Raw genomic sequence first — 19,461 nt, 5'->3', positions numbered from 1 at the left:
GCGGGCCCTGGTGGGCAGCATGCAGTGGGGACTCCGCAGAATGCCATTGGGGACTCCTGAAGCACGCCCAGGCCACCGACCACGGCTCCTAACACGCAGGTGCAGGGGCGGGAGGGGGTGCCGCTGATTTACATCCTACAGGTTGAGGGGAAAACCCAGGAAGTGCAGCTCAGGCACTAATCAAATCTAAGGCTAATAATAAACGTCCTGAGTAATGAGTGGCTTCGGCCGGAGCAGGCGAGGCGGCCGGACCCGGGCGGGCCAGGAGTGGTGTGAGTAGCCGGGGAGGTGGCCGGGTGGGGGTGAGTGGGGCTTGGCCAGGGGCGCCCCGCCTGGGTTCGGTGGGGTTTGGTGGGAGTAGCGCCCACAGCAGATGGACAAGCTCGGGCAGTCCGGGGGCCGCCCCAAGGCCGGGGGCTCCGGGGGTTTGCAGCTTGCATTCCAGGAGAGGGGCTGGGAGGCCGGAGCATCAACACATAGCACGAATTCAGGCTGAGACACCCCCAGTCCCCATCTGGCCGGGGGACCTGAGTCAGGATGGCCAGGGTGTTTAAAAAGTATTTCACCTCGAGGCTGACATTTATGTCAAAGCGGAAGCAGAGGTTAATGAACCTTCTGCACACATCCCCTGGCTTTAACAATTATCAACATATGGCTGGCCTTACATCGTCCACGCCTGCCGTTTTCCCCCTCCAGCCCCACTGGGTCATTTTAAAGCTAATAACAAACATTGTATTATTTGATTTGTGGATACCTCAGCATCGATCTCTTAAAAACTCTTTCAAAAAACAAAAACCAAAAAACTGTCGTGCATGACCTAGTACTAGTACCAAGTAGCCGATCAGTGTTGAGATTTCCCAATTGTCTGATCAGTGTCTTTTCCAGTCAATTTGTTCAAATTAGGATCTGAACACAGACCACATTATACCTTTGATTATATGCTTTAATCTAGAGCAATTCCCATCTGGCCTCATTTGTTCCTCCTGCTGTTTATTTATTGAGGAACCTGGATTGCATATCTGGTAGAATTTTCATCAGGGTTTTATTTTTTTATTTTTTTTTAATATTTTTATTTATTTCTAGGAGAGAGAGAGAGACAGCGTGAGCAGGGGAGGGTCAGAGAGAGAGGGAGACACAGACTCCGAAATAGGCTCCAGGCTCTGAGCTGGCAGTCAGCACAGAGCCCGACACGGGGCTCGAACCCACAAACCGCGAGATCATGACCCAAGCGAAAGTCGGACACTCAACCGACTAAGCCACCCAGGCGCCCCTCATCAGGGTTTTAAAGGTTCCTTCAAAGTCACAAAGTGGGAAGCACAGGTCGGTGGAGCTGATGAGCCCAAGTCCATCACTGCGCAGATGGGACCCAAGGCCGGATTTGAGGGGCTGTCAGGGTCCAGGGTGGCACAGCCTGGGTTCACATACCACTCGCTGCTGCTCTGCCTCCCACGTGTCAGTCAAGGAGCATAGATTTTCTCTGATTCCTTTTTTCATCCAGTAACCATGTCCCCAGACATGTCCCCAGCAAAGGGCTCAAATGTATAAAATTTCTGAGACAGGTGGACCAGGCGAAGATACCCATGTTGACACAGGGTGAAAGTGCCGGGGCCCCCAGGACCACGGGCTGGGAATGGGTCAGAACCTGACCTGGTGCTGACTGAGGCTGCCTGGGGTGGCAGAATCGGTCTTGGCCTGCACTCAGGGGTTCAGGCTCCCCGTGTTCACCAACTCCCCGTGTGACCTTGGATGGGTCCTTCCCCTCTCCAGGCTCTGTTTCCTCAGCTGCACGATGAAGAGGAGCCTCTGCCCCACCAGATGTCCTTCAAAACCTCAAAAGGGCTTGGGACCTGCCAGAACCCCCCTTGAGGAGTCACAAGTAAAGGCTCTGAGAAGGGCTGCAGAATTTCTTTCTAAGACTTCTATTCTGCCCAGCCTGTGTCAGTCCTGGAGTTTTCCTGCCCTGAGCTGGGGCTGGACGATGGTTCTGGGAGGAACCAGGTGGCAGCACACCCAAACGGGTACTGTGTCCCTGTCAGACTTCAGAGCTTGGTGGCTTCCAGAGCATGAATGAGTCTTGGAAGCTCTCTAGGACTGCCTTGCCCAGTCTAACCCTCTGTCCACCCAGCCATCGCTTCACAGGGGTTAGCATCCTGCTTGTCCTGTCCCCAAATGAGGGAAGGGTCAGAAGTCTCTTTTTAATTTTGTTTGATTCTTTTGTGTTGTACAATTGCTTTTTGAGGGGTGCCTGGGTGGCGCAGTTGGTTAAGCAGTCAACTCTTGATTTCGGCTCAGGTCATGATCTCACGGTTTGTGAGTTCGAGCCCTGCATGGGGCTCTGCACCCTCAGCTCTGTGCAGTGCCTGCTTAGGGGTCTCTCTCTCTGCCTTTAACCAGCCCCCCAAATAAATAAGTAAACTTTTTTAAAAATCGGCTCTTTGAGTAAATAGTGGTCACACACCGGAAGCCCAGACCATATAAAAATGTATATACTATGAAGCCTTCCTTCCCTCCCTGTCCTCCATCCGCCCAGTTCCTGCCTCCCCTGGAATAAACAGCTTTATCGACATAGAATTTCCATGTCTTAAAGTTTACCCATTTAAAGTGTACAAGTCGATGTTATTTATTATATTTACAGACTGGTGCAATCATCACTGTAATCTAATTTTAGAACATTTTCATCACTCCCCACCCCTCATTCCCTCCCCACCCCCAGCCTTAGCCTCTCTCTAATCTACTTTGTCTCTATCCACCATTCTTACATTTAGATCTATGATCCACTGTGAGTTAGTTTTTGTGTGTGGTGTGAGGTAGGGGTCTAAATTTGTTCTCTTACACATGGCTATTTTGTTGTCTCAGCACTATGTGTTGAAAAGATTATCCTTTCTCCAATTGAATTGTCTTGGTACCCTTATCAACTGACCATAAATGTTAGGCTGTATTTGTGGACTCTCAATTCTGTTCCATTGGTCTATACTTACCTTTATGTCAGTACCACACAGTCTTATTTACTATTGCTTTCTAGTAAGTTTTTGAAATTGAAAAGTGTGAGTCTTCCAGCTATGTTTTTCTTTTTCAGGATTGCTTTGGCTCTTCTGCATCTTTTGCATTTCCATACGATTTTAGGATCAGCTTGTCAGATTCTGCAGAAAAGCCAGCTGGGATTTTTATTAGGATTTCATTGAATCTGTAGAATAATTTGGGGGAATATTGCCATCTTAACAATATTAAGCCTTTCAATCCATGAACATGGGATGTCTCTCCATTTATTTAGGTCTTTTAAATTTTCTTTCAACGATGTTTTGTAGTTTTCAGTAAACAAGTTTTGCACTTTTTTGTTAAATAGATTCCTAAAAATTCTATTTAAACACCATTTTTTGTTTCTTAAGTTTCTTTATAGTGTTTCTTTATGTATATGCCAACCCTTATAGATTTGAACTTCTCCCCCTCTTTTCAAAAAGAAAGAAGGAAGGAAGGAAGGAAGGAAGGAAGGAAGGAAGGAAGGAAGGAAGGAAGGAAGGGGTCCTAACAGCCATGTTGTTATGTACCCTGCTTATCTTTATTTTTGTTTTTCCACATAATATATCTTAGAGTTCTTTCGTAGCAACATATAAAGAACTTCCTCATTTTTTAATAGATGCATAGCCCAGTATATAGGCATATTATAATTTATTCATTCACTCCCTTATTGACGACCAGTGGGTTTTTTCCAATCTTTTGCTATTACAAACATTGCTGCAACGGATTTATTATCTCACACTTTGGGATAAATCCCAGAGTTTAATTACCATATCAGTGGTAAATACATAGTAATTTTGACAAATTGCTGCCAAATTGCCCTCCATGAGGGTTATCCCTGTTTCCTCTCTTTCCATAGTCAATGAGAGTGCCAGTTTCCCTACGACTCTGCCAATAGAAGGTGTTATTAAGCTTCCAGATTTTTAAGTCTATTAGAGGGAAGATAGTATCAGCCTAGTTTGAATTTATCTGTCTCTTAGGAAAGAGACCAAACTTCTTTTTTTTTTTTTAATGTTTTATTTATTTTCAAGAGAGAGAGACAGCGTGAGCAGGGGAGGGTCAGAGAGAGAGGGAGTTACAGACTCTGAAACAGGCTCCAGGCTCTGAGCTGGCAGTCAGCACAGAGCCCGACGTGGGGCTCGAGCCCACAAACCGCGAGATCATGACCTAAGTGAAAGTCGGACGCTCAACCGACTAATCCACCCAGGTGCCCCGAGACCAAACATCTTTATGATGTTTTCCCCTGTCTGTGAACTGTCTGTTTATTGTGTTTGCCTAATTTTCTATTGGGTAGCTGGCCTTTTCCTTTCCGTTTATAGATAAAAGCTGCAAATATTTTTGTTTCCATTTTTCATTCACCTTTGGATTTTCCTTAAGGTGTTTTTGATTTTTTTAAAAACTTTATTTCTGAGAGAGAGACACATACACACAGCGTGAGCAGGGGAGGGTCAGAGAGAGAGGGAGACACAGAATCCGAAGCAGGCTCCAGGCTCTGAGCTGTCATCACAGAGCCCGACACGAGGCTCAAACCCATGAACCGTGAGATCATGACCTGAGCCGAAGTCGACCACCCAACCAACTGAGCCACCCAGGTGCCCCCAGGTGTTTTTGGCCATGTTTGGCGATTTTTTGTTTGCTTGTTCTGTGTAGTCTATTTTATCAGTCTTTTTACAGATTTTGGATATGGAGTCATAGTTAGAAAATATTCCAAGGTTACAAAGAAATATGAGATCATTTTTTCTTTAGAGCTTTTTAGAATCTTATTGTTTTTCAAATATACATCTTTGGGCTGTTTTTTTTGATACAGGGGAAATTATTTCCTGTGCTGGCTTGTGGCCCAGTTACTTTTTTAAAAAATTGTTTTAATGTTTATTTATTTTTTAAGAGAGAGAGAGAGAGACAGGGTGCTATTGGGCAAGGGGCAGAGAGAGAGGGAGACACAGAATTGGAAGCAGGCTCCAGGCTCTGAGCTGTCAGCACAGAGCCCAACTTGGAGCTCAAATTCACAAGCCACAAGATCATGACCTGAGCCGAAGTCAGACACTTAACCGACTGAGCCACCCAGGCGCCCCTCTGGCCCGTCAGTTTGTCTCTGCCAAGAATATTCTCCCTTAAGTTTTGAAAGCAAAAGCCAGGAGTTTTGTTTTCTCTTCTCCCTCCACTAAGACACCTTTACCCTGATTCCTACGTGAATGAAGGAAATGCAGGCAGGGGAGGGGGCAGAATAGAACTGAAATATTGTCCCAGTCCAGCTGTCTGTAACACGGTGCAGAAATGGAGACTGCTTTTCATTCCACAAGTCTTTACTGGGGACAACGATGTACAAGATCATTTATGAGCATTTATCAGGGACCTACTCTGTCCTGGTATTATGGAAGGCACTGGATACAGAGATGAAGGGGATAGTGTAAAGAGGCAGAGTGGCTACTCCCAAACATCAAATTACAAAGCAAGAACCATCACCAGGAAGCCATGCTTAGGCCACATGGTCATCCAGGAAGGCACATGTAAGACAGCTCAAAGGAGAGGCAAGGGGACAAGGCAGCTATGGGGACAGGGGTTTTAGAAAATTATGATGCTTAAGCCACAAGTTGAGGTTGTGGGAGCAGTTCCCAGGCCTGGAGTGTTAATTTGATGATACTATTGGTATTATTAATAAATGATATTATAATAGTTTTCTATTATTATAAATGATTGTATGGTTTTATATGTGTATAAAAATGATTGTAATTGTCACTACAATTAATCCAGTATACTTTTTTTTTTTTAACATTTTTATTTATTGCTAGGAGAGAGAGAGACAGCGTGAGCAGGGGAGGGTCAGAGAGAGAGGGAGACACAGACTCCGAAATAGGCTCCAGGCTCTGAGCTGGCAGTCAGCACAGAGCCCGACACGGGGCTCGAACCCACGAACCGCGAGATCATGACCTAAGCGAAAGTCGGACGCTCAACCGACTAAGCCACCCAGGCGCCCCTTAATCCAGTATACTTTATACCACTTATACCAGACTAATACCCACCACATGGCAGCCATGTCTCTGGCCAGTTACATGCATGTCATGTACATGTCCTTGAAAGAAACTTCTCTGCAGAGAAAAGCCTATAACGTCCATTTTGCAGATCATGAAAACTGAGGTTTTGTGCCCTTTCCAAAGGTGATTTGGTGATGACACGAGGCGTAACTGCACTTTCCCCACCACAGACCCCTTTTCTCTCTCACGCATGTGCTGTCACTGAACTGTGGCAAATCTATTTTCAAAATGAGCTAACAGGGGGCAAAAATTAGAATGGGTAGAAATGGTCGTCATCTTTTTACAAGCGCAGACCTGAGAGTGGCCCCTGGGTGGCTCAGTCGGTTAAGCATCCAACTCTAGATCTCACCTCAGGTCTTGATCTCAGGGCCATGAGTTCAGACTCCATGCTGGGCTCTGCACTGGGTATGAAACCTACTTTAAAAAATTCCCTATAAGCACAAAACTGAGAAAGTGACTCGACTAGTACTCCCAGGACCTGGTTTAGTTCTGACTAAGATCCAGCATGGGGATGGTGGGCTCACCACCCTGAGAATCTCTGAAAGGTAGTTTTGGGTGCAGATGGGGGCTGGCAGGGGTTAGTCCCAGAGCTATTTTCAATAATTCAGAAGAGCCCGGTAAGAAGTCACATACAACGAACTGAAATGAAAAGCCGCCTTCTCATTTCCTTCATCTCCTCTCCTCCCCACTCCTCTCTCCGCCGACTTCCTTCTTCATGGGAATAAAAGCGGGCTTGTAAGTGGTCACTGGCAGTTCTCCCACGTGTGACCAGGTGTCAGGCTGTGACCTCCTCCGGGCACACGCCCCATGTCTTCATGGTGGAATCTCCTTGTGACCCCACACCGCCATTCACAGCCTAGTACAGACGCCCCAGCTCCTGTGTTCACTCAAAGATTGGATGAGAAATCCCTCCTGTCTTGAAGCTTTTATGGTCCCTTCTCTTCAAGTCACATCAACAGATTTTCTTGGCAAAATTCCAAAGAGCAAGAAGGAGGAGCTGAGGCTTTTGCCCATCATGCTCCTTTCTCATGGGGACAGGACCCTCTCCCCTCCATGGAGGGAGACATAGGGTTGTCTTGGGCCCTTGTGGCAGGAACTGGACCTTTTAATTTTCCTTTGACCCAGGTCCAGGCCTTGGCCAGTACAATACTCCATATTTCAAGGAGTGGCGTTATTAATAAGGGCAATAGCTCAGGGGGTTAACATTTACTAATTGGATAGTACCATACCAGGCCATTACATACCAGTAATTGGATCAGTAATTGGATAGTACCATACCAGTACCATTACATGCACTTGCCATGCATGTAATGCTCACAATGGCCTTATGAAGTAAGCAATAACAACCCCATCTTACAGATGAGGATGCTGGGTTTCAAGAAGGCGAAGTTCTGCCCAAGGTCACACAGCTAGGAAGTGCTGGACCCGGGATATATAGTCCAGTGGTTCCCAGCCATTGCCACCTGAATGCTCAGAATATAATATGCACACACTGCTCACACTGCTAGATCTTGACTTTTTGATTTTAGACATTGTGCATTAATTTCCTGCTTTCTAAGATGAGAACTCAAGTCTTATATCACCCTCTGTGTATCCAGCAGCCCCCCTCCACCCAGTCTCCCAGAGCACCGTGTTTAGTTAGATCCGTGGAGACTGTGAGTAATTCTGGTGCAGGCAACGGGGCCGGCTCCGTGGCACGCGTGTCAGGCCTAGCCGACATACTCCCAGGCAGCCGGCACATCTGCCCACTCTGACGCCCTCAGGATTTCCAGAGAATCCAACAATGGAAATTCTTTCGGATCCCCCTAGTCAACCCGGGTGCCCCAGGGTAGACTACCAGCTAATCGGCTTGCCCTCAGATGTAAAACCCTCTCCAGTTTTGTTCTCCCGTTTCTTCCTCTCTCTTGTAACTCCTGGTATTGCCTTTGTTCCTTGACACTGGTCCAATGACTGTCTCCGCTCACGCAGATGAGTAAATTATTTTATAGGAGACATAATTCAGAGTCTCTGAGTTATTCACTGACAGCTGCTCACACGTGTATGATGATGTGGATTTTGTCCCCAGCTGAGTCATCCATGTGCTATGGTTTCCCAGGGGTTGATAGCTTCTGAGTTTTATCTACATGTACCTGTGATTTACCTCCAGCTCCGTGACAAACCCAGCCTGTCAACTGGCCCAACATACTCACTTGTCTATTGCTTCAATGTTCATCAGAGACATGCCTTCCCTCTTTCCTCTGATTTTAGCTGGGACAGGGTGCCCTCCAGGCCTGCAGGCAGCTCTCTCCAGAGACTTCCTTCAGCATCATTCTGAGAATTTCTACCTGCACCTTTTTGCTGACCTGGATCCTATGTTTCTCTCCGACTCCTCACCATTTTGTTTACTCCCTATGTTGGATGGAGCATGTCCCCCAGTAGCTTACCAAGAAATGGTGCGTGGATGGAAGATACAAGTTGTGAGATATTGTACACCTCGTAACGCCCTTTTTGGACCCCATGCTTGATTAATAACAACTAGTGTTCTAGACTGCAAACAGTTTTGTATCATAAATTCAAAGCACTGTTTCACTTTCTTCTTCCTTCTTGTTGGCTTTCTTGCGGTAAAATATATACAATGAAATTTACCATTTTAGTCATTTTTAGTGTACAATTCAGCAGCGTTAAGTACATGCACAATGTTTTACAACCATCACCACTACCTCGATCCAAAATTTCTCATCACAGCAGCTTCTTGCCTCCCCTCGGCACCTGGTGACCTCTGGTCTACTTTCTGCCTCTATGATCTTGTCTGTTCTAGGTGCCTCGTGTAAGCAGAATCACGTACCTCTGCCCTTTTGTGGCTGGCTTATGTCACTCAGCATAAGGTCTTCAAGATTCCTCCGTGTTGCTGCAAGTGTTAGTACTTTACTCATTTTAATAACCAAGTGATATTCCAGTGTACATAGCACTTTTGATTTATCCCTTCATCAGTTGATGAACACTTGGGTTTTCCACTTATGGTCTGTTGTGAATAACACTGCTGTGAACGCTGGTGTGCAAGTATCTATGTGAATTGTTGCTTTCAGTCCCTTTGGATACATACCTAGGAGTGGAATTGCCGGGTCATATGGGAGTTCTATATTTAACTTTGGGAGGTACTACTAAATTGTTTTCTAAAGGGGTTGTGACATTTTGCATTCCCGCAATCAATACACAAGGGTCCCAATTTCTCCACATTCTTGCCAAGACTCATCATTTTTTCCTTTCTTGATAATAACCATTCTAAAGAGCATGCAGTGGTGTCTCTAGTTTCAATTTGAATCTTTCTAATGACTAGCGATGTTGAGTATTTTTATATGCTTATGGCCATTTGGATGCCATCTTTGGGGAAATGTCTACTCAAGTCTCTTGCCCAGTTTTGATTTGAGTTGTTTCGGTTTTGGCTGTTGAGTCTCAGGAGTTCTTTATATCTTCTGCATATTAATCCCCTATCAGAAATATTATTTGCAAATATTTGCCCCCATTCTGTCAGCTGTGTTTTTTCCCTCACTCTCTTTATGCACCGAAGTTTTAAATTTTGATGAAACCCAATATATCTAGGTGTTGTATCACAAGTGGTATTGTCAGATTGAATGCATGAAGGTTTTGCCCTGTTTTCCTCTAAAAGTTTTATAGTTTTGGTCTTAAGTTTAAGTCTTTGATACATTTGGAGGTAATTTTTGTATATATCATAAGGTAAGGGTTCCACTTCATTCTTTTGTATGTGGTTGTCCAGTTTTCTCAGCACCATGAATTGAAGGCTGTCCTTTCCCCATTAGATATTTCAGACCTCTGTTGAAAATCAGTTGACTATTTATATGAGAGTTTATTTCTGGGTTCTATTCTATTCCACTGGTCTGTGTGTCTATCTTTATTTCAGTGTCACACTGTTTACTGTTTAGCTTTGTAGTAAGTTTTAAAATCAGAAAGTGTTAATCCACCAACTGTTCTTATTCTTCAGAATTGTTTTAGCCTATTCAGGGCCCCTTGCAATTCCATATGAAGTTTTAGGATGAATACTTATATTTGTGTAAAAAAGTCATTGGGATTTTGTTAAGGATTGTATTGAATCTGTAGATCACTTTGGGTACTATTGCCAATTGAACAATATTAAGTCTTCTAGACCATGGACATAGGATGTCTTTTATTTAGGCCTCTTTAATTTCAGCAGTGTTTTGTAGTTTTTCAGGGTATACTTTTTTGTTTGTTTCTTTGTTTGTTTTTTGCCACGATGGTTAAATCTATTCCTAGGTATTTTATTCTTTTTTTATGCCTTTGTAAATGGAGTTGTTTTCCCAATTTCCTTTTAGAATTGTTTGTTGCAAGTATATATATTTGTGTATTGGTTTTGTATCCTACAACTTAATATTAGCTCTAACAGGTGTGTGTGTAACTTTTAGAGGCTTGACATATAAGATCATGTCATCTGTGAACAGAGATCATTTTACTTTCTCCTTTCCAATTTGGATACTTTATTTCTTTTTCTTGCCTAAATTCTCTGGCTGGAACTTTCAGTACTATGTTCAATTGATGTAGTAAAAGTGGGCATTCTTGTCTTGTTGTTGATCTTAGGAGAGAAGGTCTCAGTCTTTCATCATTGAGTAGGATGTCAACTGTGAGTTTTTTCATATATGGCTTTTATCATATTGAGGAAATTCTCTTGTATTTCTACTTTCCTGGGTGTTTTTTTTTTAATCATGGAAAGATGATGAATTTTGTTAAATATTTTCTCTGTATCTATTGAGATGAACATATAGCTTTTCTTTCCATTCTTTTAATGTAGTGTGTTGCATTGATTGATTTTCATATATTGAACCATTATTGCATTCCAGGAATAAATCCCACTTGGCTGTGGTGTAGAATGCTTTTAGTATGTTGTTGGAATTTATTTGCTAATATTTTCTTGAGAATTCTTACATCCATATTCATAAGGCATATTGGTCTATAATTTTCTTTTCTTATGTTGTCTTTATTAGGCTTTAGTATCAGTGTAATGCTGACCTCATAGAATGGGTTAGGAAGTATTCCCTCCTCTTCAATTTTTTAGAAGAGTCTGAGAAGTATTAATGTTATTCCTTCCTTAAATGTTTGGTAAAACTCACCAGTGACACCATCTGGCCATGGGCTTTTCATTGAGAGGTTTCTGATTACTGATTCAATCTCCTTACTTGTATTATACAAGTCTCTTCAGATATTCCTTCTTCGTGTGTCAGTTCTTACAGATTGTATGTTTCTAGGAATTTGTCTATTTATTTAGATTGCCCAATTTGTTTTATGTATAATTGTTCATAGTATTCTCATAATCAGTAAAATCTGTAGTAATGTCCCCACTTTCATTTCTTTTTTTAAATCTCTCTCTCTTTTTCCATTTTATTTTATTTCCATCATGTTAACTGTACTCTTTAATCCTCAAGCCCTATTTCCCCCATCCCCCACCCTCCTCTTCTCTGGTAACCATCAGTTTGTTCTCTATCATTAAGAGTTTGCTTCTTCTTCTTTTTTAATGTTTATTTATTTTCGAGAAAGAGAGTGTGAGCAGGGGAGGAGTAAGGCGATGGAGACAGAGGATCCAAAGCATTCTCCATGTGAGTCCAATGTGGGGCTCGAACTCACGAACTGTGAGCTCGCGACCTGAGTCAAAGTTGGATGTTCAATTGACTGAGCCACCCAAGGGCCCCAAGAGTTTGTTTCTTGGTTTGCCCTTCTCTCTCTCTCTCTTTTTTCCCCCTTTGTTTATTTTGTTTCTTAAATTCCACGTATGAATGAAATCATATGGTGTTTGTCTTTCTCTGACTGACTTATTTTGCTTAGAATTATACTCTCTAGCTCCATCCATGTTGTTGCAGATGGCAAGATTTCATTCTTTTTTATGGCTGAATAATATTTCATTGTAGATATGTACCACCTCTTCTTTATCCATTCATCAGTTGATGGACATTTTGGCTGTTTCTATAGTTTGGCTATTATAAATAATGCTGCAATAAACATAGGGGTACATGCTATTGGTAGGAATGCAAATTGGTGCCGCCAGTCTGGAAAACAGTATGGAGGTTCCTCAAAATAACTAAAAATAGAACTACCGTATGACTCAGCAATGGCACTACTAAGATATTTATCCAAAGAATACAGAAATGCTGATTCAAAGGGGCACACGCACCCTAATGTTTATAGCAGTGTTATCAACAATAACCAAATTATGGAAAGAGCCCAAAGGCCTATCGACAGATGAAAGGATAAAGATGTGGTGTATATATGTACAATGCAATACTACTCGGTGATGAAAAAGAAGGAAATCTTGCCATTTGCAACAACATGGATGGAACTAAAGGGTATTATGCTAAGTGAAATAAGTCAGTCAGAGAAAGACAGATATTTGATTTCACTCTTATGTGAAATTTGAGAAACTTGAATGAACATAGGAGAAGGGAAGGAAAAATAAGATAAAAACAGAGAAGGAGACAAACCGTAAGAGGTTCTTAAATACAGAGAACAAACTGAGGGCTGCTGGAGGGGAGGGAGGTGGGAGGATGGGTTAAATGGGTGATGGGCATTAAGGAGGGCACTGGCTAGGATGACCCTGGTGTCCTATGTAAGAGATGAATCACTAGGTTCTACTCCTAAAGCCAAGACTTCGCACATGTAAACTAACTTGAATTTAAAATTTAAAAAAAAAAAAGAGAGGGGTACATGTGTCTCTTTGAATTAGTATTTTGTATTTTAGGTTTTTTTTTTTTTTTTTGGTAAATACCCAGTAGTGCAATTCCTGGATTGTAAAGCAGTTCTATCTAATTTTTTGAGGAACCTCCATAGTGCTTTCCACAGTGGCTGCACCAATTTGCATTCCCACCAACAGTGCAAGAGGGTTCCTTTTTCTCCACATTCTCACCAACATTTATTGTTCCTTGTGTTGCTGATTTTAGTCATTCTGACAGGTGTGAGGTGATATCTCACTGTGGTTTTGATTTGCATTTCCCTAGTGATGAGTGATGCTGAGCACCTTTTCATGTCCCACTTTCATTTCTGACTTTAGTAATTTGAATCTTTTATGTTTTTCTTAGTCAGTCTGGCTAAAGGTTTGTCAATTTTGTTAATCTATTCCAAGAACCAACTTTTGGTTTTGTTGATTTTCTCTAGTACAGTTTCTTTGTTCTTTATTTTACTTATCTCCACTCTAATTTTTATTATTTCTTTCCCTCTGCCACCTTCGCATTTAATTCACTCTTCTTTTTCTATTTCCTCATGGTGTACAGTTAGGTTATGACTTGAGAATCTCTTCTTTTTTAGTGCATGCATTTACAGTTATAAATTTCCCTCTTAGCATTACTTTTTCTGTATCCCATAACTTTTGGTATCTTGTGTTTTAATTTTCACTTATCTCAAGATATTTTCTAATTTTCCTTGTGATTTCCACTTTGAGACAGCAGTTGTTTAAGAGTATGTTGTTGAATTTCCACATATCTGTGAATTTTCCAGTTTCCTTCTGTCATTGATTTTTAGTTTCATTCTATTTTGATCAGAAAAGATACTTTGAGGGGCGCCTGGGTGGCTTAGTCGGTTAAGCGTCCGACTTTCCGACTTTCGCTTAGGTCATGATCTCGCGGTTCGTGGGTTCGAGCCCCGCGTCGGGCTCTGTGCTGACTGCCAGCTCAGAGCCTGGAGCCTGTTTCAGTCTGTGACTCCCTCTCTCTCTGACCCTCCCCTGCTCACGCTGTCTCTCTCTCTCTCCTAGAAATAAATAAAACATTTAAAAAAAAAAAAAAAAAGAAAAGACACTTTGAATGATTTCAATGTTTTAAAGCCTGTTAAACATTTGGTTTGTGATTCAATATATGGTCTATTGTAGAGAATGTCCCATGTACACTTGAGAAGACTGTGTATACTGCTGTTGTTGAGTGTAGTATATTGTATATGTCTATTATATGTATTGGTTCATAGTGTTGTTCAAGTTCTCTATTTCCTTATTTACCTTTTACTTGGTTCTTCTATCCACTACTAAAAGTAGGGTATTGAAATATGGAAATATTATTGTAGAACTATCTATTTCTCCCTTCAATTCTGTCTTTTTTTTTGTTTCATATATTTTGGGGCTCTGTTGTTAGGTGCATGTATGTTTATAATTGTTATTACCCTCTTGCTGTATCAAACTTTTACCAGTATATTTTGTCCTTCTTTGTTTCTTGTAACTGCCTTTGATTTAAGGCCTATTTGTCTGATAATACTATAATCACCTCAGCTCCCTTTTGGCTATTATTTGCATGAAATATATTTGTTCATTGTTTTTGGTTACAATCTCTTCGTGTCCTTTTATCTAAAGGAAGTCTCTTGTAGACAGCATATAGATGGATACTGCTTTATTTTTTAATCCAATTTGCCAATTTCTACCTGTTAAAAGGGGAATTTGGTCCACTTACTTTGATGTGATGACTGACCAAAAAGGGATTTACTTCTGTCATTTATCTGTTTTCTGTATCTTATGTTTTTGATGTTATGTTTTTTTTGTTCCTCAATTCCTGCATTACTACCTTTTTTTGTATTTAGTTGGTTACTTATAATATAACATTTTGATTCACTTTTTCTTTCCTTTTTTTAAATGTTTATTTATTTATTCAGAGATAGTGAGGTGGGGATTGTGGGGAGAATCCCAAGGAGGCTCCATGCTGTCAGTGCAGAGCCTAACACAGGGCTCCATCTCACAAACCATGAGATCATGACCTGATCCGAAATCAAGAGTTAGACGCTTAACCAACTGAGCCACCCAGATGCCCCTCCTTTTTTTTGTACTTTTAAAAGTTACTTCCTTAGTGGTCACCTTGGGGATTATAATTAACATCTTAAACTTATAACAACTTTATTTGAAAACTAACTTAGGTTTGATAATATGCAAACATTCTCTTGCTATATCTCTGTCCCTTCCCATTTATACTGTTATTACCTCTTTATACATTTTATGCCCATTAAAATAGGTATATAATCATTGTTTTATGCATTGGTCCACTAAATCATATAGGGAAAAAAAGAAGAGTTACAAGCCACATAGAAAATATAATAATACTTGCTTTTATATTTACTTATGTAGTTACCTTTACCAGTGTCCCTTATCTGTTTTCATGGCTGTGTCTATGTCTAGAGTACTTACATTTCAGCATGAAGGGCTCCCTTTAGCATTCCTTGTAGGCAGGTCTAATGAACTGGGGATGAATTCCCTCAGCTTTTGTTTATCTGAAAACGTCTTAATTTCTTAAGAAATTTCATTCTTGAAGGATAGTAGTGCAGGATATGTAATTCTTGATTGGCAAGTTTCTGTCAAATTCTTTTTTCTGTGAATATGCCATATTTTCTCATTTCTCTGTATGTTTTGTAAGTTTTCTGAGAACTGGATATTTTAACTATTACATTATAGTAATTCTAATTCTCTCATTTCTCAGGGATTGCTGTATCTTGCTTGTTGACAGCTGGAGTCCATTTGTGGCTTTTCCAAACTAATTTTGCAAAGTATGCATTTATTGTGTGTGGTCACTGAAGTTTCTGTTCCTTTATCTCTGTGGTCAGCCAGTGACCTGATTTCCTTAAGTTTGGCTCCCAAGAGTGGGAGGAAGGGAGCACTGTCTCTTTAAATCCTCTGGAAGCCACTTCAGCCATTGAGGGTTTAAACAATGGTCACCAACCTCTGTGCTAGCCCCTCATGGATCAAAAGCAGCAAACAGCAATCAGGGCCTACCACCCCAATATTTGGAGGATAAGGTCCTTCTTGCCCATCCATGTTCCAGCCAGTTGCACCACCACTAGGGACAGCTGCCCGCACTGCTGCATACATGGGGTTGGAGACCGAGGAATGGTAGCCACCACCATGGAATACGTTGAAATACACCAAAATTCCAAAAATTTACCAGCGTCTTCATCCAGTTCTCCCCTGCGTCAGTTCCCAAACAGTTACTTCAGATGGTTGCTGCTAGCTCCACATCTGTTAGGTGGGAGGGAAGATTCCTGGGGCCTCCACTGTGCCTGACAGTGTTCTCACATCCTGGTTTTGATTTGAGATGCCCACTGACTTCCCAACACAGCTCTGTGGGTAACCGGCTTGTTCTCAGGAAGGTTTTAGAATCCGCTCTTAATCTCTGGTCTGCCTACATTTTATGACGATGGGTCATGGCTTGTGAGAGTTTATTGTGTCAGACACCTGACAGGTTCTTTGATTCCGGAAGTGATACCCTTGAAATCTGTTCTCTCTGGAACTTCCATTAGTCAACCTCAGGACTTCCTGAAATAATTCTGTAATTTTCATATCTTTTCTCTCCCTATTTTCTAGAAAATTTCTTCAATTACATCTTGCAAACCCTTCTACTGACATTTATATTCTGGCTATTATATTTTTAATTTCTAACAATTCTTATTTGTTCTATGAATACTCATTTTTAAACACAGTACTCCATTCTTTTTCATGAATGTAAAAATTCATCTATCTTCCTATCCGTATCAATGGTTGTTACTGTCGCCTTTTAATTTTCTTCCGTTCCTCACGTTGTCTCTCGTGGCGGTCAGCATGTCCTTTCTGCTTGCCCTGAGTTCTCGTTCATGCAGAGGTGGTGCTCCAATATCAAGACTTGTGGCTTTTGGTTCACGACTGAGATTGAGGCAGAAAGAGCTGTTGGAAGTTCTGGGTAAATGAATGGGGTTGGTAATGTAGAAGTTTTGCTCTCATCGGGTCAGGCAGCAAACTTGGTCATTTTCTTGAGAGAATCTCTCAGTTAGTGCTTTTAGATCTTTTCCTTTGGGTCAGTTTTCCCAGAGCAGAGTCTGCTGATTTCCTGCCCATTGCTGGATGAAGAAGGAGACATTTTTAAAAACCCTGGCCATACCACTCCTTAGCTAGTATTTTGGGGAGAGTGGACCTTATGGCTACCCTCAGCTGTGCCTGGGAAGACACCAAATCTTCTGCTTGGGTTGGTGAGAGACTGTTACCTGCTTGGAGATCGAATCTGGCTGGGGTCAAGTTCTCTTTCTATAAATTTTCAACCAGTCTTTCTTTCATCGTTTTGCCTTCCCGTGTCCCATTGTTGGAGATACTTGGTACCTCTAATTCCAGAGGCTTCCTGGGATTTTATGGTTCACGTCAGCATCCTTCTCCCTGCAGGCATGAAAGAAAAGAGATCTTTACCTGTAGCCAGTCACCCCAGTCCATATGTCTTCCATATTCCAAAATGTTGCTCAGATCTGTCCCCTCCTGCAGTAACTTCTTCCTCTCTCTTTCTCTTTGAGGATAAACATTGTTTCCTGTCGTTTTAGTAGAGTTTCAAGAGGGAAAGAAGATAAGCCCATGTGTTTAAGGTACCATGTTAAACTGGGAGCCACTGATGTCTTCTCGGCTTACTTTCATTAAAGAATAAACAAATGCCTTGCAAAATGTTTAGAAGGAGAAGTTTTGGGGAAGCCAGGAAATCAGGCAGAAAATAAGAGAAAATGAAGCATTCATATCATGGAAGACTCAGCAATACAAAGCAAACGACTGATAGAGCCTCAATAGAGAGGTGTGCCAGATATATTGTGGAGCCAACAATCAGACACAAAAGTTCAGGAATGGGCAATATTAAGGACCGACAGTGATAAATGTCAGAATAGAAGTTACCTCCGGAGCGAAGTACTGGACAGGAGGGGACCCAAGAGAGTCTTCAGAGTGCAAGAAATGTCTACACCTCATAGTAACCCCGGTGTATACATATGGAGAAATGCATCAAGCTGTGTACCTAAGATGTGTGCACTATACACACATCACTTCATGTGTCTTGTACCTCAGTAAAAAAAGAAGAGGGGGATGGAAATTGGCACTTATCGAGTGCTTGCTGTATGCTCGACACTGGTTAGATCTGCTTTTCTTTTTAGTCATTTAATGAGCACCTAATATGTCCCAGGCACTATGTAGTTTCTGAGGCCCTAGCAGTGAACAAAACAATTAGAGTCCTTGCCTGCATGATCCTCACAGCTAACGGGGGAGATGGTATCAAATCGTCACACTCATAAAAGTGAAGTGAAAAAAGTGACAAGTAACAGTGTGCAAAAGAAGAGGTGTTTCTTAATCTGGGAAAGAAAGAATCGGGCTTTCCTGAGGAAATGAAATTGAAACCGTGACCTAAAGGATCAGGAGAAAACAACCAGCAGAGAGGGAAGTAGAGCATTTTATGAAAAAGGGACAAGCAGGTAAAAAGGGACTGTAGTAGAAAGAGGCATGTTAAAGAGGGAAAAGAACAGAGATGAGAAGGGCATGGCTGCTGCGAGAGAGGGGGCCCCCAAACTGCCATTTCGCAAGTGGGAAGACTGAGGCTTGGGGGGGTGAAATGGCTGCCCCAGGGAAGCCAGCAAGTGCGGCTGGGATTGGAAGCTAGCTTTGTCTGGCTCCCCCTCTGCTTGCTGGAACAGAGTAGGAACGTGAGTGGGAGAGCTGTCTGGGGTCTGACCTCCAGCAGGGTGTCAGCTGCCTTCACGCTCCCTGCCTCTCAGCTCCACAGGGCCTGCGGACGGGGGTGGCCATGGGTCAGTGCCCCGAAGAGCAGTACTGGGATCCCCTACTGAACATCTGCCTCTCCTGCAAACTCATCTGCAGCCATCAGATTCCACGCACCTGTGCAGCATTCTGCAGTGAGTTCCGGGGCCTGAGCCCCATGGGCTGGATCACCCCTTCCTTCCCCCCAGACATCCCTGTGGCCCATTGCGCGTGGGTGCCTGAGGAGGAGGTGCTGGAAGGAGATGTATACTGTCGCACCCCCTGCCCCCTCGATCTTTCTGCTCCGGCCACGCTGGCCTCCTTGCAGTTTCTTGAACATGCTGTGTTTCTTCCTGCCTCAGGGCCTTTGCATGTGTTTGTATCCTCTGCTTGGAATGCCTCTCCCTGTTACTCTTCCCTCATCTCCCTCCTACTCAACCTTCAGGTCTCAGGCCAAATGTCAGAAGTCTTGTCTGATTGCCCAACAGAAATTAAATATTCCCTTGTCATTTTCTGTTCTGACTTGCTTTGGAAACTATTTATTATAAGAATGATCACAGAGGATGGCATAATAAATCCCTTTCTACCCATCATGAATTTTATAGATTCTGCCTTTTTCTCCAACACCATTTTTTTTTGCTTGTGTATTTTAAAGCAAATCCAAGAACTCATAAAACTTTACCTGCAAATACTAAATCATGAATCCCCAACACATAAGGGCCTTCAAAATATCACCTTGATACCTTGTCACCCCCAGCAATAATTCCTTAGCATCATCTGTACTCAGGCTATATCCAATTTTCTGTTTGTCTTGAAAAAGAAATTTTGCTTGCTATTCTTTTTCCCCCCAGTGTTTATTTATTTTTGAAAGAGAGAGACACAGAAGGGGAGCAGAGGAGGGGCAGAGAGAGAGGGAGACAC

General features: G+C 42.4%; 1 protein-coding gene across 1 annotated transcript in view; it reads left to right on the top strand.

Annotated features, from left to right (window-relative positions):
* Nucleotides 1–214: 214 nt before the first annotated feature.
* Nucleotides 215–19,461, top strand: part of TNFRSF13B (TNF receptor superfamily member 13B) — a 34,211-nt gene continuing 14,964 nt past the window's right edge. The window contains exons 1-2 of the mRNA XM_039227405.1: nucleotides 215–272; nucleotides 18,558–18,695. Coding sequence (XP_039083336.1) covers nucleotides 215–272; nucleotides 18,558–18,695 — 196 coding nt within the window. The remainder of the gene's footprint in view (nucleotides 273–18,557; nucleotides 18,696–19,461) is intronic.

The sequence above is a fragment of the Hyaena hyaena genome, unplaced genomic scaffold (assembly GCF_003009895.1).
Source record: "Hyaena hyaena isolate Hyena2069 unplaced genomic scaffold, ASM300989v1 scaffold_27, whole genome shotgun sequence".
Taxonomy (NCBI): domain Eukaryota; kingdom Metazoa; phylum Chordata; class Mammalia; order Carnivora; family Hyaenidae; genus Hyaena; species Hyaena hyaena.
Note: the sequence above shows the minus strand (reverse complement) of the source record. Positions and strands in the feature narration are given on the sequence as shown.